Source organism: Asparagus officinalis, chromosome 6 (genome assembly GCF_001876935.1).
Source record: "Asparagus officinalis chromosome 6, Aspof.V1, whole genome shotgun sequence".
Lineage (NCBI taxonomy): Eukaryota > Viridiplantae > Streptophyta > Magnoliopsida > Asparagales > Asparagaceae > Asparagus > Asparagus officinalis.
This window is the reverse complement of record NC_033799.1, coordinates 45,627,034-45,651,097: the sequence shown is the minus strand read 5'-3', so window position 1 is coordinate 45,651,097 and position 24,064 is coordinate 45,627,034. Positions and strand designations below refer to the sequence as shown.

General features: G+C 38.2%; 2 protein-coding genes across 15 annotated transcripts in view; one reads left to right on the top strand and one right to left on the bottom strand.

Moving 5' to 3' along the window:
- The window catches only part of LOC109844420 (telomerase reverse transcriptase), a 58,888-nt gene extending 35,149 nt beyond the window's left edge, over positions 1-23,739 (bottom strand). For 8 of the 14 annotated variants that reach the window (XR_002248028.1, XR_002248029.1, XR_002248026.1 and 5 more), the window contains exons 1-4: positions 23,329-23,739; positions 11,167-11,229; positions 8,980-9,045; positions 8,793-8,904 (exon numbers count right to left, since the gene is read on the bottom strand). Coding sequence is in view for 10 of the 14 variants with exons in the window: in XM_020413430.1 (XP_020269019.1) it covers positions 8,793-8,904; positions 8,980-9,045; positions 11,167-11,229; positions 23,329-23,688 (601 nt within the window). In the remaining 4 variants the exon portion in view is untranslated. Of the gene's footprint in view, positions 1-8,792; positions 8,905-8,979; positions 9,117-11,166; positions 11,230-19,020; positions 19,287-23,328 lie in introns of those variants that run through there. The other 6 variants (XM_020413435.1, XM_020413436.1, XM_020413434.1 and 3 more) reach the window with 6 other exon arrangements.
- Positions 6,474-7,641, top strand: LOC109844422. The gene is made up of 3 exons (XM_020413441.1): positions 6,474-6,703; positions 6,801-6,919; positions 7,000-7,641. Exons 1-3 carry the CDS (start codon positions 6,478-6,480, stop codon positions 7,438-7,440), a joined length of 786 nt encoding a protein of 261 aa, XP_020269030.1. The 5' UTR covers positions 6,474-6,477; the 3' UTR covers positions 7,441-7,641.

The following is a 24,064-nucleotide window of genomic DNA, read 5'->3' as shown; positions in this document are numbered from 1 at the left end:
AGATTATACTAAATATTAGTTCAGCCTACCATCCCTAAACGGACAACCAATCAGAAAGGATGATTTAAACACTAGAAGGTATGCTGAGACGTTGTATACTAGATATGAAAGGATCGTGGGAAGATTTTCTGCCCTTGGCTGAAATTACATATGATAACAGCTACCAGACTAGTATTTAGATAACACCATATGAATTTCTGTATGGAAGAAAGTGTTGATCTCCTATCTATTGGGAGATGTTGGAAAAAGGAAAATTCTCGGATCAGAATTGGTACAATAAGCTATTGATAAAATTTCAATTAGTAGATGTTGGAAAAAGGAAAATTCTCGGATCAGAATTGGTACAATAAGCTATTGATAAAATTTCAATTAGTCGAGAACGTCTTCGTGCAGCACAAAGTCTCAGAATTGGTACAATAAGCTATTGATAAAATTTCAATTAGTCGAGAACGTCTTCGTGCAGCACAAAGTCATCAGAAGAGTTGTGTTGATCAAAGAAGAAGGGAATTTGAATTTCTTTGAATTTCAGGTGGGCAACGATATTTTCTTAAAGGTCTTACCTACCCGAGTGGAAAGATTTGGAATCCAAGGGAAGTTAAGTCCGAGATTCTTTGATCTGTTTGAGATTCTGGAAAAGGTTGATCTAGTGGCATATAAATTAGCGTTACTGCCATCCCTATCTAGAATACATGATGTATTTCACGTATCGATGCTGCGAAAGTTCATTTGAGATCCAAATGAGATGGTTGAATTTTCTCCAGTGGAGCTCAAACCTGACTTAACTCATGAGGAGAAACCTGAGCGCATTGTGGATTCTAAGTGACAAGTATTTAAGCGTCATACCATTAGATATGTGAAAGTACAATGAAAAAAAACCACTCAGAAAGAGAAGCTACTTGGGAAACTGAAGATTCTATGCGAGAGAAACATCCAGAGCTCTTTGGAAATTTAAGTATGTTAAGTTTCGAGGACGAAACTTTTTATTAGGTGAGGAGAGTGTAATAGCCCCGAAAAAAATGATAATATATATAATAATAATATTATAATTACATGTCGGTATTCTCACCGCCTTCCCTTGTCGGTGGCTATCACAGCTTTACAGTAATAGATATATATAGGGAGGAATCAGGAGCAATTGGGGAAAAAAAAGAGAAGAGAAAAAGAAAGAAAGGAAGAAGAAGAAGAAGAGGAAGAAGATTAGGGGAAAGGAAGAAGAGAGGAATTTCACCTACAATCCCAGTCCATCCAAAGGTATAAACCATTCTCTTTGATGATTTCTTTGATTTTAAGGGATTAATGCCTGATTTCTTAATAAATTTAACAAACAAGATAGTAATAATAGAAACTTACCTGACCATCGGCGTCGGGGAAAGCTCACCCTCGGGTGATCACCGGCGGCGGAGCTGAGCAGTCGCGCCAACTGGGGCCGCGGAGGAAGAAAAGAGGAGAGAGAGAGAGGGAGAGGAGAGGAAGAAGGAAGCCAGGAAAAAAAATGATGAAAGGAAAGTGAGAAAAGGGGGAACGGGAAGAAGAAAGGATAGATGAGGGAGAATAAGGGGGAAAATATTTAAATAACAAATTTATTTTGGGACCCCTGAAAATTTATAAGTTTGTTTTCTGGTCCAGAATATATAATAAGAAATTTCTGTTTAAACCTTGTTGTGCTATTAATATTTTCAAGAGACTCAAGCATAAGGGTTAAACCATAAATAGAAAATGATAGTTACATATGGACCCCTACCATTCTTTCTATTTACAAATAAGTCCAATCTGAAGAATTAAATATAATTTTTGGATCAGATAAACTCCCAATAACCCCTGAATTATCATAAATTACTAGGAAATCCAAAAACTAGTATATATGAGAGTTATAAAATTTTGATGAATTGCCAAAGATAGCCATAAACTTATATGTACTGTAGACTTCAATTATCATTGATTATATCTGAATTTATTAGGCTCTAGATTTTGAATTGATTTACCTATAATATATGTTTGTCTTGAATTAGTAATTAGTCTTATATCTTATATTATATGATCTTGTTGATATCCAGGAGACTAATATTTTGGGGGAGTCGTATCCACTAAAAGTGAGTTCATTTCTCACTAGTATTTTATAATATGAAATTGCATGAGTTTATATTTAACTTATCTTGTGATAAAAAAATAATATGTCTTTTCATGTATATAAAGATTTGGCCTATTTCTGTTGTAGTCTATCCTATATATGAAAAGCAAATTTAATTTTTATATAAAATGTGAAAAAAATGAATTTGACTCTCATGCAATTTTCAAATAATCGTGGACATTGTTTTATCTGAATGTTTTGATGAGGTATTTGGAACGTATTTCAACAGTTTAACGGATTCAAAGATTTTTTGTGACTTAGTATCTGATAAAAAAAAATAAACATTCGTAAACTATTTTAACAGAAATGAGGAGCTTTACCTTGTCAATTTCATTTGAAATATCTGCAAATTCTGATATGCAAAGTATTTCTCATTTGACATGTGATCTCGATGTTTTTAAACCATCAAATAGTCCACTATGGATTGGTTATGCCTGTCATATGGTGAATGCACCTTTATTTGACCCTTCTGTATTGGCCTTAGCCCTTCTGTATTGACCCTTCTGAAATCTGTCCTGGCCCCTCTGTATTTGGCCAGTAGCCCCTATGGCAGTATTAGGTACATTCGATTCCCGAAAATTATCTGTTATCTGATGCGGTTTACGCATTTCTTTGCTACTGGGCTAAAATTCGTAGCCTTAGTGTGACATATGAAGTGATTATTATGTTTCATGAATTATTAGCTGGAAATATGAAGCTAAGTGCTATACGGGGCTAAGTGCTACACCGTATGGACGCGGTAGGAGCCACCTCTAGAGCCCGTAGGAGCCACCTCTAGAGTCCACATCGTCTGACAGTAATAGATTTATGATTTTGATTTTGAACGTGAATTCGAAGAACACGACTCATCAGATTTAAGATTTTGAAAATTGACCGCGAAATTGTGAAAATAATAGTCCTCTGGGTTTTGTACCCAATTTAGTAATTTCTTTTCTTTCTTAATGTTTACCTTGATTCAAAAAGGGTTTAATTCCAAGAAATGTCACAATATATTCAGTTGCACATAAGAAAGAAAATATAAGTGCTGCATTCTTTCTTGAAGACAACAATATTATGATATTCGGATCATATTTTGCTATTTTGAATTTCTGATGCAAAACTTATAATTTGTTATTTCTGAGAATCATTATTATTACTATTTTGTTAGTTATCTAGGAACTCTAGTGGGAAATGTTCTCACTGAGCTTTTTAGCTCACTCCGTTGTTTTTCAAATTTTTCAGATCTGAGTTAGAAAAGTGATAATCAAAAATTTTGATCGTGGGCATGGTTGAGAAGTGCTTAATTGCCAGTGGTGATGTGTTCAGCAGAAAGAATGCTTTGCACTGTAAATATTATAACGGTAAGGGTTGTGGAATGTAAGTAACATTTATAAGTATATATATATATAGTTGCTCTGATTTCTATCATCGGTAGGTTTATGAACATTTTGAGATAAACTATGTGATATGAAGTGTCAGGTTTGACCTGTGCATAAGACTTGTCTCGTGCACGGGTCGCTGCTGTCGCTCACCCCGTATTTTATGAAATTCCGTTGTAGTTTCGGGGCATGACACCCCCAACCAAACAAGAAAAAGCCATGTACCTTCTCTCACTCCAAAAGTATATCCAATGTCATTGCACTCACCGTGTTTTAAAAAACGGCCTGGGCGGCCGCCTAGGCGGCCGACTAGGCGGAGGCGGTGCCTCTAACATGGAATTCAGCCTTGAGCGACACCTTTGGGCGCTGCGAGCGCCTAGGCGGCCGCCCAAAGCTAAGCGGGCCGCTTAAGCGGCCCGCCCCACTTAAAAAAAAAAAACGCCCGTTTCTCACTCACCCGAACCCAAAAAACCCAAACCCAATAACCAAAATCCCAAACCCAAAACCCTAATTCCCATTTCTCACTCACCCGACGCCGCAAGCAAGAAATTTCCAAAAATCGTCGTCAACCTCGTCGAAGCTCGAACTCGTCTTCAACCTCGGTCCTCGTCTTCGATCTTCAAGCTCGAATCGAACTCGCCTTCGTCTTCAACCTCGGTCCTCGTCTTCGATCTTCAAGCTCGAACTCATCTTCGTCTTCAACCTCGGTCCTCGTCTTCGATCTTCAAGCTCGAATCGAACTCGCCTTCGTCTTCAACCTCGGTCCTCGTCTTCGATCTTCAAGCTCGAACTCATCTTCGTCTTCAACCTCGTCGCAGACAGGAGTTCGGAGCTTCGTCTTCAACCTCCGAGCTTCAACCTCGTCTTCGAACTCGTCGGAGCTTTGTCTTCAACCTCCGAGCTTCGTCTTCAACCTCCGAGCTCGTCTTCAACCTCCGATCTGTTCCTCGTCGAAGCCTCTGGATTCTCGAAGCGGTTGTGAGTCTGCTTCATCCCTGTAACAAGGTAAAGGATTATATGTTATTTGCTTATTTTATTTATCATTTTACTATTTCAGTCTTTTCAGGTGATGATCTTTAATGTTATTTATCATTTTACTATTCTGTTAAAATTTTTTTGTGATGGACAGTTTCTGTCTCAGTTTTAGCCTTTTAGGAATTTATTTATTGAGGATTAAGAAATGATGCTGGATATATAAGCAAGTGACACTGGCTACTTGTTTTATTTAGGAAATTATTTATTTGTGTCCTAGTGTATTTCACTGTAGAATTATTTCACTGTAGAATTAAATGATACTGAAATCAGTCTCTTTTTTTTATTATACAATGTAATAATACTTTAGTTTATCCCTTTATCATGATTTGATCTTATGTATATGAATGATTTGTTTGTTCATTTATTTCAGAATGTCGGGTGTTCCAACGAAGGAGTCTACGGGTTCCACCAATATCCCCGTACCTCCCGTGAAAGATAGAAGGAACTCAGGAGACATTGGTTGGGAGTTTGGATTTTGTCCGGACCCAAAAAATTTGAATATGGTGCAATGCAAACTATGTGGGCACAAGGTGAATGCGGGGATCCATCGATTTAAGAAGCATCTTGCAGGGTTGAGGGGGGACACCAAACCATGTTTGAAGATTAGTGAAAAAGATAAGCAGAGGGTGAAAGAAGTCATTGATGCTAATTCGAAGAAGAAGCAAGTTAAGGAGAGGCACACTATAGACTTAGAAGAAGAACTTCATACGACGAGGCCGTGTGATGAAGAAAAAGATGAAGAAGAAATCATCTCTCCTTCCATAGGCGATGGGTCTTCAAAGAGGTCTAGAGAGCCTACTGTTGGGCCGATGGATGCTTACACCGCTAATGATCCAGAGCTAGCGAAAAGGTTGAAAGGGAAAATGAAGCAGACAGGAGTGAAGGATTCTTTCCTGAAGGAGAAGAGAGATTGGGTGCATGATCAGTTGGCTACTTGGGCATATGAAAATGCCATCCCCTTTCATGCCATCTCCACGGATTCTTTTACGAAGGCATGCATGGCTATTGGAGACTATGGACCGAGCTACAGGCCTCCCAGCATGTACATGTTGAGGGAGCCCTTATTGCGAAGAGCTGTTGAGAGAACAAAAGTCTCCTTAAAAACGCATGAGGAGGAGTGGGGCAAGACTGGATGTTCCATTATGACTGATGCTTGGTCGGACAGAAAGATGCGGTCGGTAATGAATCTTTGCATCCACTGCAGATTGGGGACAACTTTTCATAAGTCAATTGAAACCAAAGAGGAAGCACATACAGGACAATATATATTTGAGTGGGTTAATACGGCTATTGAGCAGATTGGAGCTGATAAAGTCATTCAGGTTGTCACGGATAATGCAGCTGCAAATATGGCCGCGAAGGAGCTTTTATATAGGAGGAGGCCGAGGATTTTTTGGACTAGTTGTGCAGCACACACTGTTGACCTGATGCTTGAAAGCATCAGGAAGTTGAGTTTATTCAAAGGACCAATTGAGAAGGCGAGGGACCGCTCACCATCTTTATCTATAGTCATCAAACAAGACATTGCTCATGATGCGTCGCATTTGTGACAAAAGGGACATTGTGAGACCTGGAGTTACTCGTTTCGCCACTACATTTTTGACTCTGCGGAGTCTTCTTGAGAAAGAAAGGGAGTTGAGATTTATGTTTTCCGATGAAGCATGGGTGAGATGCAAGCTTGCAAAGGACCGCTAAACGGCGCTAAGGTGGAAGGCGAATTGCTATGAGTGATAGTTGGTGGACACGGTGGCCAGATCTTGAAGGTGTATGCTCCTATTTTTCGATTATTGAGGGTGGTCGATAGTGACTACAAACCTCTCAATGGATTTGTGGTGGGGATGCTTGAAGATATGAAGAAGGAGATCATTCAAGTTTTCAGAATAAGGAGAAGGATTTTAAGCCGTGATTGATATTATAGATGGGAAGTCCAAGGATACGGCTCTTTCTCCCTTGCATATGGCTTCTTACTACCTCAACCCTTACTATTTCTATAGGGATGATGTAGTGAAGAATTGCAAAAGGGCGAAAGATGGATTTCTAGATGTGGTGGAGTTGTTCTATCCTGATGTAGAGCAACAAGTTGAAATTCATACTCAAGAGTTGGAGAGATACAGAGAAGGAAAGGGTTCATTTGCTAGGATTGGAGCGGTGAAGGCTAGAGAGAAATCAGACTTGAACCCAGGTAAAATAATTTTAGAAATTGAATCATATATGACTTATAAGTTATCTATTGTGCCATTGTGGTAGTGAATCAACTAATAATATATTATTTTTTGTAGCTAATTGGTGGTATTTGCATGGTGGTGATTGTCCCTTCATGCAAAATATGGCTATGAAACTTCTCAACTTGACAAGCAGCTCTTCTGGTTGTGAAAGGAATTGGAGCACATTTGAGGGGGTAAACTAATTTCTAAACTTATGAAAAATATGAAATTCTTCTTAGTTGTGTTTTCTAATTTGTGTCCTTTACTTTTGAAGATTCATACGAAGAAGAGGAATAGATTGGAATCGAAGAGGTTAGAGGAACTAGTCTATGTGAAGTTTAACTCAAAGCTCAACCAGAAGAAGAGGAGAGGAGAAAACAAGAACCTACTACTATCTACTGATCGTAGTAAGGCACGAGCATGGATCCTAGAAGGAGCAGGCTCCGATGATGAGGAAGAAGTTCATCCTGGCTCAGGTCTTACTTGGAGGATGGTAGAGGGTATATCGGGAGCGGCTGAGGCTGCGGAGAATAGGAGGAGTTCTAGGCTAGCAGGACCTTCAAGTGCTTCTACTTCAGTGATAGATGATGAAGAAGAGCCTCTTGTCTCGGATGATGATGTTTCAGACGAAGAGGAGGATTGTGTGGAGATGGATTCTGGAGAGGATAGCGATGATGGAGTAGAGGAGGAACTTCATGATGATGATGATGTTTGATGATGACATTAGATTAGATGCATATTGCTAATTCATTATATTACATCTAGACTATTCCTGTTTGACTATCTTTTTGCTGATATTTTGGGACATAAACTTCTAGTTATTGGATATTATATGCCTTGTCATTTAGTATGTATGCATCTTTGATTGACTATTATACTTTGGATAGCATATGTGTTGTGTTGGTATTTTTGTATTTATGCATTGTTGATTGAGTATATGAATTTATCTTCAAGTATCACAATTAAAAAAAGAAAAACCGCCCAGAAGAAAAAAACCGCCCAGAAACCGCTTAGGCGCCCGCCTAGGCGTCTAAGCGCTGGGCGCCAAGTCCGGCGCCCAGGAGCGCCCAGCGTTTAATGTAACATTGCCTCTAACAAACCAAACCTAAATAGGTGCACCTACAATATCAAAAAGAAGACTATTCCATTTTTTATAAGGTGATATCTCTTAAGGAAATGAGTACATATAAGCTTTCTGACAGAACAGACCACCAGCTCAGCACATCTGAAGTATGGCATACGTAGGACTTTCAAAGATAATGAGCAAGATAGTTTCTGACAGCTTTCTGACAGAACAGACCAGGCTAGCACATCTAAAGTGGTCAAAAGCATGCAAAACAATAATGAGGTTGACTCGCAGTCAGACACATGCACAATGTAGTTGTCAAATACCCACTTTCCCATGAGCTTGTTGTTTGGTTCACAAAAAATAAGAAACGTCCCTTAAAAGTACTGGCACGCTCATTTAGAAAAAAAAACTTTTCCAATTATTTTCCGTTTCTCTTGTTTGGTTCATCAGAGAGAGGAAAACACATCCTAGATACAAGCCATTTTTTCCTGAAAACCCAGGAACCCATTTCCAAGCTTTAAGCTCAGAAAAGGGCTGGAAAAGTGAGAAACCTCACAAGCCTGTTTCTTTACTTGAAATTCATTTTTTAGAAACTAACCAAACAGTCCTAAGCATATGGGTTGCTGACAAACAACACTTACAAGTTAACAGCCTAACATGGGCCTTATGAATTCATTGAAAGGCTCCTTGGGGGAAAAACACCTTCTTCAATAGACAGAATAATAGAGGAAATATATTTTAATTTTCAATTAAAGGTTGGAACATGAGACCTCATAAAACCTAGTTGTCCAATATCATGTTTAGCAAGTTTACCAAACAACTTGAGCTTATGGATTTGGGCCAAAATGTATATGAAGAAAACTGAATACTGCCATGAAAACTGAATACTGCCATGAAAACTGAATATTACCATGAGAAGGTATAGAATCTAGCTAACATTACAGGCATCGTGGTGCAATATTATTTCTACTATTAATACAAAAAAAGTGAGTCTGTACCTTGAAGTATTTCATTCAAAAAGGGTCCTGTTACTTGCTGGTAAGTTTTGTCACTGAGAGGTAAAAAGATTGATGAAAACCGTAGAAGAAAGGCCATAAAATTGTCACCGATCTGCAAATTATACATCAATTAAGAAATAATAGCAATATCTAAGAAAACATACGACGAAAACCTAAAAGAATTTACCCTTTCCAATAGAATATCCCAAGCAGAAGTACAAAGGACTTCACCGGTGGAGCTGAAACGACTTTGCTGATAAAAGTAAATGAATGACATCGCGGGTAAGCAGGCACAAAAAGGAACTGCAGAACTGTTTCAAGTGACTGTAAAATAATGTGTATACCATATAGTATTAACCCCATAACCACAAGAAATGCAGATACCTTTTTAAAGTAAAATAACAGACTAGTCATATTCAGAAAATGATTAGCAGTTATGCAGGGACCCCTACAACTATACAAGTCAAAAACAAAAATCCGTAGTGTTTATTTAATTCATCTAATCTACTAAGATGGGCACATTCATGAAAGAATAAAGTATTGACTGGTATTCCCCAATAAATATTCCTGTGTAGGTATATACATGCAACTTGAATAAAGAAAATAACACAGATAATAACTAATAAGCTCAATCACGCGCATGATTCAAGCACTAAAATACATGTATCCCTTATATTTTATTTCCCATAATGTGATGCCTCTAATGTGCAAATATACAATTTCAATTCTCTAGAGAGAACATAAAATTAAGTCTCAACAGAAACCATGCTAATAAAGTAAATGAGTGACCATTGCAGGTAAGTAGAAGCAACAAAAAAACTTTTCGTACAAAAACTACAAGCCATGTCAATGACATATAGGGTTGTTTAGATATTGGTCCCTTAAATATTTAATATTCGATATTAGCCCCTCAAATATTTATCATTGCTTTTAGTCCGTCAAATCGTTCAAATCGCATGAAGTTAATCCTCGCAAAGTCAAATTCTTTAATTGGTTTGGGACCAACATTCATGTGTATCCTAACTTGGAGTATGCTCATCTGAATGGCATTTAATTATTGATCACTTTACATCTAAAAGTATGTTCACTCTCAAATGCTACTTTTATAGCTGCAGTAAAGATGCTTATACTAAACAAAGCAACTACGACAAGAAGAGAAATAGTACCATATTTTATGTTTTCTTTTTCGGATACTTATATGAAGGATAATCCCTAAATCTCAGCAGTCAATACACATAATTGATAAAGAAGAATTCAGAAGGATTAAATCAGGAAGATACTTGGATGTGATTGTATGTGACAGAAATTTGGAGGAAAAAACTTGATCGACCTTCAAGTTAAATGTGTGTCCCACTCAAAAATTCCTTTAACTAAACAGATATCATTATTGACTTGCAGATATTGTATATTGACATACTCAGACATTTGTTCAGATATTCCAGATAGTTAAGGAATATTGATATCTGTATCCATATTTTGAATGAATGGTTATAGATATCCATGTATATTTTCAATCTACAACTTAGACTCAGACGCAAATCAATATGATATCCTTTGATTCCATTTGCATCCCTTTACATCCATTTTGTACATCCAGGACCCATAGAGACAAGAATAAGTTGCTAGTTTGAAAAACATAGCACTCTAGGATTCCGTGAGTAAATCAACCATTCCCACTCTTATAGAGTTTCTTTTTTTCTGAATTACTTTTATTGGCTGGAACAAAAATATCGAAACCCGCCCCAGAGCTGCTGAAAAGTTAGACTACATCAAGTATATGTCAAAGAATGAAATTTAATTTTCAATACTTAAAGCTACATTTGGAAGTCATGTGGCAGTAGGTTGATAATTAAATTAGAAACTTTAGCATTGCATTTCAGAATTAATTACTTTCTGCATACCAGCATCTTGAAACCAAGGGCCAAGGCCGGGACAACATTTGCACACGACAACAACCATTGATAAACCAAAGTAATTTTTTTTTTTACGACTTCTAATGTGGCAGCAAGGAGACCTACGTAGACTACCTAATAATTTTTTGGATAATATTCAAAATATATAGGCTCAGTATGTTTTATGTTTTTAAAACTATAAACAGCTTTGTTAAAAAAAATTATTCGGGACATTGCCATACTACACAGAGCAAGTAATAATTCCCATCTAGAACATGCAACTGAATAGAACCATGGACGAGAACAATGAAAAGATGGAAGAAAAGGGTGTGTACTTGTCTACAGTTTGATGAAATCATTTAAATCAAAAGGCACAAGAAAGAACACAAAAACATCCTCACATTTATAATGGTCTCAGACTAGCAAGATCATTGTGAAAACTCATTACTTGAAACACTTCAAATAATTGAACTCTAGTATACCTCCTCATAACCAGCAGAAAGCGCATTGCTTTTTAACGACTCCTCCATCACATTCCTGACTATCTGAAATAATTGCAAAGAAAAATGAGCTAAATGTGTTTGTGCTTGTTTCCCAGACTCTTGACAGAGCCAACGGCAGGGAGCAGGAAAATGTGCATTATGTAAAAATTAAGGGTATTTGGCACATATACCCCCTATGATATTTGCAATTATACCCTCATATCTACCACATTGGTGTGTTCTAGCCCTCAACTATTAAAATATCATTGATATACCCCAGATTAAGTTTATTTTTTTTAGTTATGATTTATTTTGATATTAGTCCTTAAATCCTCTCTAGTACCATATTAGTCTCTCAAATATCAGTAATTGCGATGCAGGACGATGGGAATTTTAAGGTTTAATGTAAGGGATTTGGGAAATTTGGGGAAGAACAAAGATTTGGGAAAGCTAGGGTTTGAAAAATTAACAAGATATGACCACGAATCGCAACCCAGGCCTTGGCTTCACCACCATTGACTCAATCTTAGAGATTAAATCAATACCCAAAGTTTCACAAATGAAACAAAATTTTCTTCAAATATTCATTGATTTATTCCATAGAATTGACCTCTTTAAATAGGCCTTCAACAACTACAAGTTCACTCCCATATCTGATGTGGGACTAAAAAAAAGAGCAAATACAATAAAGAGAATAAACGTAACACTAGCTAAACTCCAAGCCCTCTCAAAATCAAAACCAAATATAAGCTGACGCAAGACGACGACGGCGGCGAAAGTATGTGCGAAGTGGAGGCTGTGCGATGTCCTCATCAATTCCCCCGCGGTGGGAAGAACTCGACCCCGTCGAGTTAGGCTCCAACTGGCCCTTATAATACTCCAATAGATCCGGAGCCAGGCGCTGTAGGTCCTCACGAGTAATCCATGTATCATCAGATTCAGGACGATCTTTCCAACGTACTAGATATCGTCTGCAACCACCATCTCGGGTTGAGATGATTTGATCATCCCGAATGCTATCAATCTGTTCAGCTGTAAATGGGACAAAAGTAGTAGGTAGTGGTGGCAATGGGGGTCCCTCAAGGAAAGGATCAGGGGTAGCTCATCAAGATCCACAAGTGGATTTTCAGGGTTAAAAGAAGGACCTTTATAAGCTACCAAATCTGCAATATTAAATGTCGAACTAATTCCAAAATCTGGAGGTAAATCGATTACATAAGCATTTGAGTTAATTTTCTTGATAATCTTAAAAGGTCCAACACTACGAGCATGTAATTTCTTGACGGCTCCAGGAGGAAACCGTTCCGGGCGAATTCGGATCATTACATAATCACCTTCGTTAAACTCAAGATATCTTCTATGTAAATCAGCATGAGACTTATATTGTTCATTGCTTTCTTGAATTTTCTTGTTGATTTCTTGATGCAAATCATGAATGTGTGATGCAAATGCAACTGCTGACTCGGAGACCCTAGGATGATGCGACATGGGAATAAGGTCTATAGGCTTCCTAGGCTTGTAACCATGCACAACTTCAAATGGACTCATGCCTACAGACCTATTGACTGAGCTATTGTATGCAAACTCTGCAGTGGATAACAGAAGATCCCAATTTCTTAAATTCTCACCAACCAAACAGCGCAAAAGATTGCCTAGACTCCTATTAACTACCTCAGTTTGACCATCAGTTTGGGGATGAAAAGCAGACGAATACTAAAGTTTAGTTCCCATCTTGTGCCATAGAGTTTTCCAAAAATAACTCATAAACTTTACATCCCTGTCAGATACAATGGTTTTGGGCAAACCATGCAATTTGACCGCACCATCAAAGTAAATCCGAGCAATTTTGGATGCATCAGACGTTTTGTTGCATGGCAAGAAGTGGCCATCTTTGAAAAGCGATCCATAACTACAAAAATGGAGTCATGTTTTCTGATAGTTTTAGGAAGTCCCAACACAAAATCCATACTTACATCCTGCCAAGGACGATCTGGAACAGGGAGAGGTGTGTACAGGCCAGTATTTTGTTTACGTTGCTTCGCTAATTGGCAAGTGCGACATTGTCCTATTAACTTTACAACATCTCTTTTAAGGCGTGGCCAGTAAAACAAAGTTTCTACCGCCTCTATAGTCTTTTCACGACCAAAATGACCAGCAAGGCCTCCTGCATGCAATTCCCAAACAAGATAATCTCTTAAAGAAGTACGCGGAATGCATAACTTACGAAATCGAAATAAATAGCCATCTTGGAACAAAAAGCCATCTATCTCGGAAGTCACTCCTTTTAAAGAAACAAAAATCTCTCCAAAGTCGGGGCATGATTCATACTCCCCTTTGATTCTTTCGAAACCCACTACCTCTGCACTCATGCGGTTTAGAAGACAAGCTCGACGACTGAGTGCATCAGCCACCTTGTTCTCAACTCCAGCCATGTGTTTGAGGGTATAAGTGTAGTCTTGTAGAAATTCAACCCATCGAGCACGCCTGGCATTGAGTTTCTTCTGAGAGTTAAGATACCGAAGGGCTTCATGGTCCGAATAAATAACAAATTCTTGTGGTAAAAGATAATGTCGTCAATGGCGCAATGATTGTACAACCGCATAGAGCTCCTTATCGTAGGTAGAGTAGTTCAGTTTAGCACCCTAAGTTTTTCAATAAAGTAGGCAATGGAGTGCTTCTCCTGGCTCAATACTCCACCCATACCAATACTGAGGCGTCACACGCGACCTCAAATACCTTAGAGAAATCAGGAAGTCTCATAACAGGTGCATCGGTCATTCGCTGCTTAATTTCTTTGAAAGTCGTGGCAGCTTCTTCGGGCCAATGAAATTCCTCTTTTTTTAGGCAATCCGTAATTGGGGCCATGATAGCACTAAACTCCTTGATAAATCGTCTGTAGAAAGTTGCGAGCCCATGAAAACTTCTTGCATCTCGGATACTCCGGGGCTCGGGCCACTCTACAATTGCTTGAACATTTTGAGGGTCAGCAGAAACTCCTTGAGAAGACACAATAAATCCCAAAAATATAACTTGGTCAGTCATGAAAACACATTTCTTGGGATTTACAAATAACTTCTCTTTCCTCAAAGTGAGACAGACTTGACTAAGATGGTCAATATGATGCTCCAACGATTTACTATAAATTAAGATATCATCAAAGTAAACGACCAAAAATTTACCCATAAAAGGTCGTAGTACCTGAGTCATAACTCGCATGATCAAAGTAAACGACCAAAAATTTACCCATAAAAGGTCGTAGTACCTGAGTCATAACTCGCATGAAGGTGTTGGGAGCATTTGTCAACCCAAAAGGCATGATCATCCACTCGTATAGACCATATTTCGTCTTAAAAGCTGTCTTCCACTCATCCCCTGGACGAATCCTAATTTGATGGTAGCCACTTTTTAAATCAATTTTGGAAAATATGGTGGCTCCAGACATCATATCTAACATATCATCTAGTCTGGGAATAGGAAACCGATATTTCACGGTGATTTTATTGATCGCTCGACTATCAACACACATTCTTCATGAACCATCTTTCTTAGGGGTTAGTAATGTCGGCACAGCGCACGGGCTCAAACTCTCTTTAATGAACCCCTTAGTCAACAGTTCTTCAACCTGCCTCTTGAGTTCAGCATGTTCGGTTGGATTCATTCTGTAATGAGGCAAGTTGGGAAGATTAGATCCTGAAACAAAATCTATAACATGTTGGATGTCACGCATCGGGGGTAGAGCGTTTGGGAGTTCTTCCGGGAAAACATCTTCAAATTCCTTTAATATTGGAGTTACTGCAGAAGGAATTTGTTCTTGGGCGTTTTTGGTAATCTCCCTAGCAACAAGGACAACGGTAGACCCTTTAGCGACCTCTTTGTCCAGAGCCTTGGAGCTGATCAAATTTAGTCCTCTTTGACTGTTGGAAGAATCGGCCCGTTTAGGAGCAGATGGGGGGCAGGTCGCGATGGAACTAACTTGATCCTCTTTCAATCATGGACGAATGAATGAGTGTTTGATCGTCCGTAGATAGTGACATCTAGATCATATATCCAGGGTCTACCTAAAATAATGTGGCCAACATCCATGGCAACAATGTCACACCAAATCTTGTCTGAATAAGTAGCAAAGTGGATCGGGACGAGACATCGCTCTTTAACCTCAATGGATGCAGTATTCACCCAAGACACTTTATATGGTTGAGGATGGGAAACAGGTTTCAATCCAAGTACAGTCATCATGTTGGAAGCGATGGCGTTGACACAACTCCCACTGTCAATTATGACTCGACAGTTCTTGTCATTGATTTTTGTGATTGTGTGAAAAATTGTAGATTTACGCCAGTCGTCACTATCCTTAGGTTGAGCTAATGCACACCTCACAACACTAAGTCGACGGGAAAATTCGTTCGCTTTGTTGATCGAGGGTGTGGGCACGCTCAAAAGACACCCTAATATGGCATCGGCGGATCCATCCTCCCAAACATCTTCATCAGGATTGTGGATAATCTCTTCTAAGTCATCCTGGTCACTGTCCGATCGGGTCTCAACAATTAAAGTTCTTGTCTTACTAGGACATTGAGCAGCAATATGACCAAATCCTTGACACCTAAAACATCGAGTAGATTGAGCTGATCTAGATGACTCGCTGTAAACTCCCTTGCCTTTATCATCTGGCTTCTGCGTGGAGGTACTAGGTCCAGTTCGGGATTGAGACTGGGGCTGATTAAGTTGGGACTTAACAGTGGTGTCCTTATTGATGTTATTCCCATAGTCTGTGCGTTTAGTGAAAGGAGAACCTTGTGATCGATCTAAATCTTGAACAAGCTGATAGGCTTGCTCTAAAGTGGAGATGTCTCGCACGAAGAGTTCACGCCTAAGATCTTCCCTAAGTCCTGAGCGAAATCTAGATAAGACTACAATGTCAGATTCATTCTCGCCACACCTAACCAGAAATTCATCAAATTTGGTGATGTACTCCGATACTGGCCGATTGCCTTGTGTCAAGCGCTGCCATTGATCGAGCAAGCGTTGCTTATATGATACAGGCAAATATTTTTCTTGGAGTTTTAATTTCATCTTATCCCAAGTCTGTATGGGCTCTTGCCTCCTAAGAATCATCAGCTTCTCAACGTTAGACCAATATTGCCTAGCCTGACCTACTAGCTTCATTTTGGCAAATCGAATCCGTCTCTCATCGGACATTTTATACCAACCGAAATAGTGGTCCATGTCCGACATCCAATCGATAAAAACCTGAGGATCCAACTGGCCTTCGAAAGTGGGTGCCTCTAGTTTCACGTACTTCAGATGCATCTCATCTGGGTCAAAGGGTGAATTGTCCCTAGGTGGGCGATTTTCAAAACGATTGGCGTGAGGATCTATGTGTTCATGAGGTTGATGAGGATAATGTTCGGTTCGAGATCCGCCTTCTTCACCACGTTCACGGGGCCTATCCGTCAAATTGGTTTAAACGTTCTCTCGTCTCTCTCAAATCTTGTTCAACAATATCGAATCGCGTAGTTAAGGCTTCTATGGCTTTTGTGAGGATTGCAAGGTTGGGATTCATCTCGGAATTAGGATCTGGGGTGCGCATGCAACAGATTAAGATTAGTTTCTAAATGCAATCTAGATGATCTTAATAATCAAGATGCAGTGAATTGCTAACTAATTTTCATCTAAATGCAATTTATCAAAATGCAAAATCAATGCTAACACCTAACATGATGCCAGATGATAATGTGGAATACGATGGAAAACCAAGAAATCAACAAGGAAATCAATTTGTAATGTTCAATATGTTATCTCATGGCTGGTTACCAATCAGACATCAATTATTTAACTCGTGATAATTATATCGACAACAAAATTCATGCTGATAATATTGAACAGTAAGATTGCAGCAAGATAATTAACCAAGCTAGATTTGGAATAGTTCTAATTTAAAATCGAGATCTAGCACCAATAAAGGTAGAACATAATCACACTCTCACAAGTTTAGTGGACAGCCAACAATTTTGATAGCATGCACGATGAATCAATCTAAAAGTGATTGCAGTAATCTCCAGATCAATTAGAAAGATGTAGAATTGATGATAATAGAATTACCTTGATGAAGATTCACTAACAAACCTCTGTTGATGGTGCTGCAGGCTTCGAGTTCAGGACCATTGACGTTGCTGCTTGCTGTCGTTGCTGTGTTGTTACTGTTGCTGGCGTTCGTTAAGGAGGAAAAGATGATGACTTCGGTTGTTGTACTGTTGTTACTGTGTTGTTGGTGTTGTAGGTGGCGGATCTAGGAAGTCGACGGACAGCGGATCTGTTGGAAAGCCGACGGGTTATGGCGGATTTGTTGAAGCCGACGGGTGGCGGATTTGTTGGAAGCCGATGGGAAGCGACAGATCTGGGAAGCTCGACGAGAGAGGAATACGACGAGACGTTGAGCAGGCGGGTTTTGGAGCCGCAGGAGACGGTGGAAGTTCGCGATTGAGGGGAAATATGGCGGAGGCTTGTCGATATGGAGGAGCAGGGGCGGCGGGTCGGATCTGACGGTTTGTGCGTCGAGATCAGGACTGCGGAAGGGGAAGAGTGGTGATGCTCGACGTAGGGGAAAGAGAGGGGGGGTGGGGGCGGATTGTGGTTTGGAGGTGGGGAAAAGAAAAGGAGAGGTTGAGGAGGGTGGCGGCTGAAGAAAAGATTAGGAGAAAAAGATTAGGGTTTTTTCTTTTTTTTTCTTTTTTTTTTCTTTTTTTTCTTTTTTTTCTTTTTTTTCTTTTTTTTTCTTTGAAATAGAAGGCTGAGATGATCCCTCAAATTTCGGATTTTTTTTCGCTACAAACTAAAAAAATAGACTGATGGAAGAACCTGAGATGGAGAAGAATCTGGTTGATCTACTTTTGCGCTCTGATACCAAAATGATGCAGGACGATGGGAATTTTAAGATTTAATGTAAGGGATTTGGGAAATTTGGGGAAGAACAAAGATTTGGGAAAGCTAGGGTTTGAAAAATTAACAAGATATGACCACGAATCGCAACCCGGGCCTTGGCTTCACCACCATTGACTCAATCTTAGAGATTAAATCAATACCCAAAGTTTCACAAATGAAACAAAATTTTCTTCAAATATTCATTGATTTATTCTATAGAATTGACCTCTTTAAATAGGCCTTCAACAACTACAAGTTCACTCCCATATCCGATGTGGGACTAAAAAAAAGAGCAAATACAATAAAGAGAATAAACGTAACACTAGCTAAACTCAAGCCCTCTCAAAATCAAAAACCAAATATAAGCTGACGCAAGACGACGACGGCGGCGAAAGTATGTGCGAAGTGGAGGCTGTGCGATGTCCTCATCATAGTCCCTCAAATCCAAAGGGTGCTTGCATTTTTTTTCCTCAATGAGCAAACTAACCTCAACTAATGTTTTCTTGAAGGGTTATTTGCAATTTGACACACTAAAGTTTACACCTTTTTAACGTTAATGCTACAAAGTATTTTCTGACTCTTGGCTACCTCAAACTGTAGACATTCTAAATTTCATACCCCAAAGCTTCTACATTATTTTGATTATCTCAAAGTTAACACATTGTAATAGCCAAGCCTATGCAAGCCTAACAATTTTACACTTTGTGGAGTTCTCTTTTAATAATAGTTACTAAGCCAGCATCCAAATGGCACCTTATGAGGCGTTATATGGGAGAAAATGTAGATCTCCCACCTGTTGCGATGACCTGGGAGAACGACATTTGTTATGGCCTCAAATGATTGTGCATACAATAGAGAAGATAAAGACAGTATGTGATCATCTTAAGTCGGCTCAAGATAGGCAGAAAAATTAGGCTAATGCTAAGAAAAGACCTCTACAGTTCCAGATTAGAGAGCATGTCTTCTTGAGGATATCGCCAACCAGAGGAGTTATCAGATTTAGCAGTTGCGGGAAGCTTAGTCCACGTTTCATCGGTCCATTCAAGATATTGGAGAGAATAGAAGATATGGCATACAGGTGAGCTTTGCCTCCATCGTTGGAATGAGTGCGTGACGTGTTCTATGTATCGTAGCTTCAATGATATGTGCGAGGTGAGACCCACGATCTAGACATCGTAGAGCTTCAGATTGGGACAAACCTATCATATGAGGAGCAACCAGTGAGATTTTGTACACACGAGAGAAGGCTTTCAAGAATAGGCTAGTCTTTGTATCTTTAGGGCATTGTGGATATAGTAAGGCGACGGGGGAGCGAGAGGACGATATTCGTCAGCGCTATCCACATCTTTTTGCAACAAGTAACATCTAGATCTTCTTATACTTAGATTAAATTTTCAGGAAGAAATTTCTTTTTAAGGTGAGTCAGATGTAATACCCAAGCCTATGCAAGCCTAAAACATTTACCAATTTGTTTTCATGCAAAGGCCCACAATCATTTTTGCCTTCTTTTTGGCCCACTTGGTTTTCTTTTTATTTCTAATAGAAGCTCATTTAGCCTAGCTCAAATAAATGAAAGATTTAAGGTATGGCCTTAGCAAGTATTTTATCTAGCCACTTGCTTTTTTTTCTTTCTATCTGGTCGTGGCTTTTCTCTCACAAAAAAAAATCTGATTTCCCTGTAACCACGAACCCATTTTTTTAACAAATCAAGTTTAAAATTCCAACAACAAAATCTCTCATATCCTACAAAATCTCTAACTATCAAATCTATCCTTAACAAGTATATATTCTTTAAATGTATTTCTTTTCTTTGTCATTTGAAACCTCACTAAAACAAACTAAAAAAAACAAAGAAAGAAAAGGGTGCAACGACCGCACCTTAGAAGGCGAGTGAAGGATCTTTGCTTGGAGCTCTTTTTTGACATTAATCAACAATCATACTTTCTTCTCATGTTTCCTTTCGATTAGAATTTTTTCCATTCTTGCAACTTTGCCCTCAAATGCTTGAGTAAATACTTTGTCAAATTCAAATGGTTGCAGTGTAGTGGACTACTAGAAGTACCCTCATGGGAGGAGGAAACTTTGGTTATTCATTAGCTCATGTGAACCTGAAGTTGTTTTTCTTAATTGTATTCATTAAACTATTTGATGCTCTGTAGGAAATTTGTCCACCTAGATAAACATAGCGTGCATGCGCTTGTTTATTTTGTTTCCTATAGCTTCATCCTAACTATTGTTTTAATTGTAGTTATGTTTTTGGCATAATTCTTTCTAATAATTTATTCTTAAAATAGATAGTCTAGTCAAATAATAACTTTTTCATTAGTAAGAAAGAAATTCTTTTCTCAATGATTCATTTATTTTTTCTTTACATAGTGAAAGGAAAAAAATATATATAACCCTCTTTTACAAATTATTTCAAGGGAAAAAAGGGTTTTATAATCCTACAATTTATCTTTTTACTATCTTTTCTTTCTCCCTAACCTTAACATTATTATTGCTATTAGCAGTGTTACTTTCACATAAATTTTCGTAAGCTTATATACACACACACACACACATAGATATATGTATATATACATATATATGTATATATATAGAGAGAGAGTTGATCTTATGTCAACTTAAGTGGACATCAAGTATTTGTCCACTAAAGTTTATGACCGCTCATTTATATATAAAAAAACTCTTCATATAATGTAAGGATCCCTAGGCAATATGAGTGGATAAAAATTTTGGTGGACCATCAACTTAAGTTGACCATCCACTTAAGTTGACATAAGAATCGTTATATGTATATATATATATATATATATATATATATATATATATATATATATAATATATATATATATATATATATGTGTGTGTGTGTGTGTGTGTATGTGTTGTGTGTGTATCTATATCTATATAGATATACATATAGATATACATATATATGTACATATATATGTATACATGTATATACATATATATAATATGTATATATGTATATACATATATATACATGAGATTAATGGGTATCTTTGACGAGGAGGGGGATTCCCTCCTTGACAATGATGTGGCACAATCGCCACCATGTAAAATTCTCTTACTTTATTCTCTCTCCTTCACATGGTGGGAATTGTGTCACATCATTGTCAAGGAGGAAAATCCCCACCTTTTCAGGGATAACCATTAATCTCTATATACATATATATATGTATATATATATGTATATGTATATATATACATATATATGTATAATTTAATTATCAAAAATATATTTTGAGGACTTATACAATTAAGTGAAACTGACATTTAGTAATTTCCTGCATCACCTTTGACATAAAAGCATGATTCTTGTACTGGTTAGCTGGCTTTAACTATACCACCCAAGTCCGGAGTTCAAATCCCAAGACCTTTAATTTCACAAAAATTTCATTTGGTCCGTTTTTGAACTCAAACCCAACCTGATTAGGGTCCAATATCAAATACCGAAACCGTTTAGGTCTATAACTCAAATTACAGATCCATTTGGACCTTCTCTAGGCTAACGAACTAAACTCATTTGACTCATTTTGACACCAAACAATTATGTTGTGTATTTACTTTTATTTTTGTTAAGATAAATGAATATATGTCATTTGATGATGTGTTTGATTTCCTAATGTCGTGTTTGATTTCCTAATGTCATGTTTGATCACTTAGTGATATTTAATAGGGTCGATTGTGCATTAAGACGATTTTTATCAAAATATGATTCATAAGCGTATTATCATACCAAGGCTATACTCTGTGGTTAGTGCACAACATTTTATGTACAGTCACGTATAATAAACAGATAAATATGGGGTTTAATAAAAGGGAATTGGATGGAGAATATAAAGTGTATATAAAAGGACTTATGCACATTCTTGATATTTTGAGTTATATATAAGGGTCAACAACCAATACTTGACTTGAAACCATGTTCTCGGGACGGTTTACGGGAACCCGATTTATATACAGGAAATATTCTCCTCTAATTGGAATAACATCTAAGATAATAATAATTTGCTTGTGTGCCTTGTGATAGACTTTATCTTGAATTCTACAATCATCATTTTCATTTGTCACCTTTCATTGAGATTTTATCTTTCCATTATACATGCCATATACACATACACGCGCACAATTTCTCTATTTTACATGCTTGTTAGAAGTTTCCTGACTCTCTGCGGTTTGCGCACCCTAGACCCGGAAACTGTTCTTCCTTCGTAGGTCGACAGTATTTTGAAGATCAGGCCTAGCAACAGTGAACACCTTCTATCCTATCAGTTCTTAGTTTCAGTTGGTGCAGATAGTTATTTGATTCAGACTTTTTTAGTCACATATGGCTTGTCAAAACTATGATGTTTTTTCCTTACTCTTTTTCATTGTGGATAGTTGTGGACTTGTACTTGAACTTTGTCCTTCTGGAGATTTCTTTATCTATATATTTCTTTTGTCATCTTAGTTACATGCTCTGTAGTGTAGTTTTGATTGTATATCTGTACATAGGATGACCTGGAGGCTTGAATGTGACCAAATGGTTGCATTGTCGGCTGAGTCACGTTCCAAATATTTACATTTTGGAACCGGAGCGTGACACACATTTTTCACTTTGACATTCCAAACCCAAGTTTGGGGTATCAAAGTGCTAAAAAAACAAAATTTGGGTATCGAAGTTTAAAAATTATAAACTCTATTGTGTCATAAAAGCGTCAAGGTATCAAAGTTAAAAAGGTGTAACAAATCAAAAAGAAAATTTTAAAGATGTAAAGTTTATGGTGTAAAATTGTCAAGAAAAAAATATAAGGTACCAAAAGTGCAAATACACTTTTTTGACACGGTAGGTTTTTTGTATGGAACATAACTTGAGTGTATTGTAATCATTGAGGGAGCCAATTGCAAACACCCATAGGAACTGAGGGACTAACAAGCAATTTCAAGGGTTTCAGGGACTAATATGAAATTATCAGAGATTTGAGGAGCTAATATCTAAATAACCCTTCAGTTATACATACTAAACTCATTCTCAACCCCAAAATCCCTCACCTCCCTGTCTCACTCCCACTCAGCTTTCTCTCTCTATCTAATTAATAATTAAACAATGTGGGAGATTTTGTGAGTATCGTTGTAGCTATAACACAATAGGGGTATCTATATGAAAAAAAAACCTAAAATTAAAACTAACCCAGAGCAACTTAAATTTCCAGAAATCAAATTTCAAGGAATCACCTTTCTCTGGTCCCAGCCCACGCGATGAAACCTCTCAGGCGGCGGCGGAGCATCGGGCTTCACAAAACAGTACGCGCTCCCCAGCAAATCACGATACTCCCTCGGGTCGCCATCGCGGAGCACTAGATGGCCGTCGCGGCGGCAGCATCCAAGGCAGGCGACTCCGCCGCAGCGGCAGTTCGAGGAGGAGGACGGCGGGAGGGTGAGGGAGCAGGGAAAGGATGTTTCCCCAGAGAGCGGGCCGCCGCCGCCGAAGTCTGCGGTAGAGGACGGCTGCACACGGCGTGGCAAGAGGCGGCGCTTTTTTGGTCGGCGATTAGAGTTTGTTGATTCCGAGGGGTGTTTTCTTTTCCCTGACATTTTTTCTTTCTTTAGTGGTGTGTTTGGGAGTTTAGTATGGGAAGGAAATGAAAGGAGTTTACTATGGGAAGGAAAGGAAAGGTAAACAAGATGAAAGGAAGTAAATATATGTAAATTTACATAAATGACTTTAAACTAGGGATGGCAAAATGAACCCAAAACCAATTGTCCACCCATACCCACCCGCCAAATGAACCATCCAAACCTACCCATTTAGTTAAATGGGCCATAAATGGGTGGGTATAGTTTCTATTAAAGATAATTGGGTCATTAATGGGTGGGTTATTACCCACCCATTTACCCGTTTAGATGGATATTGTTTTAAAAACACCCTCAAGGCTTAAACAATTACAAAAATTTTTTTCAAAAGTTAAAA

Excerpts from the sequence above, each read along its gene's own strand:
- LOC109844422 (XM_020413441.1), top strand. The coding sequence starts at position 6,478 with ATGGCTTCTTACTACCTCAACCCTTACTATTTCTATAGGGATGATGTA. Across the intron at positions 6,704-6,800 it reads GAAATCAGACTTGAACCCAG|CTAATTGGTGGTATTTGCAT; the intron begins GTAAAATAATTT and ends TATTTTTTGTAG. Across the intron at positions 6,920-6,999 it reads ATTGGAGCACATTTGAGGGG|ATTCATACGAAGAAGAGGAA; the intron begins GTAAACTAATTT and ends TTACTTTTGAAG.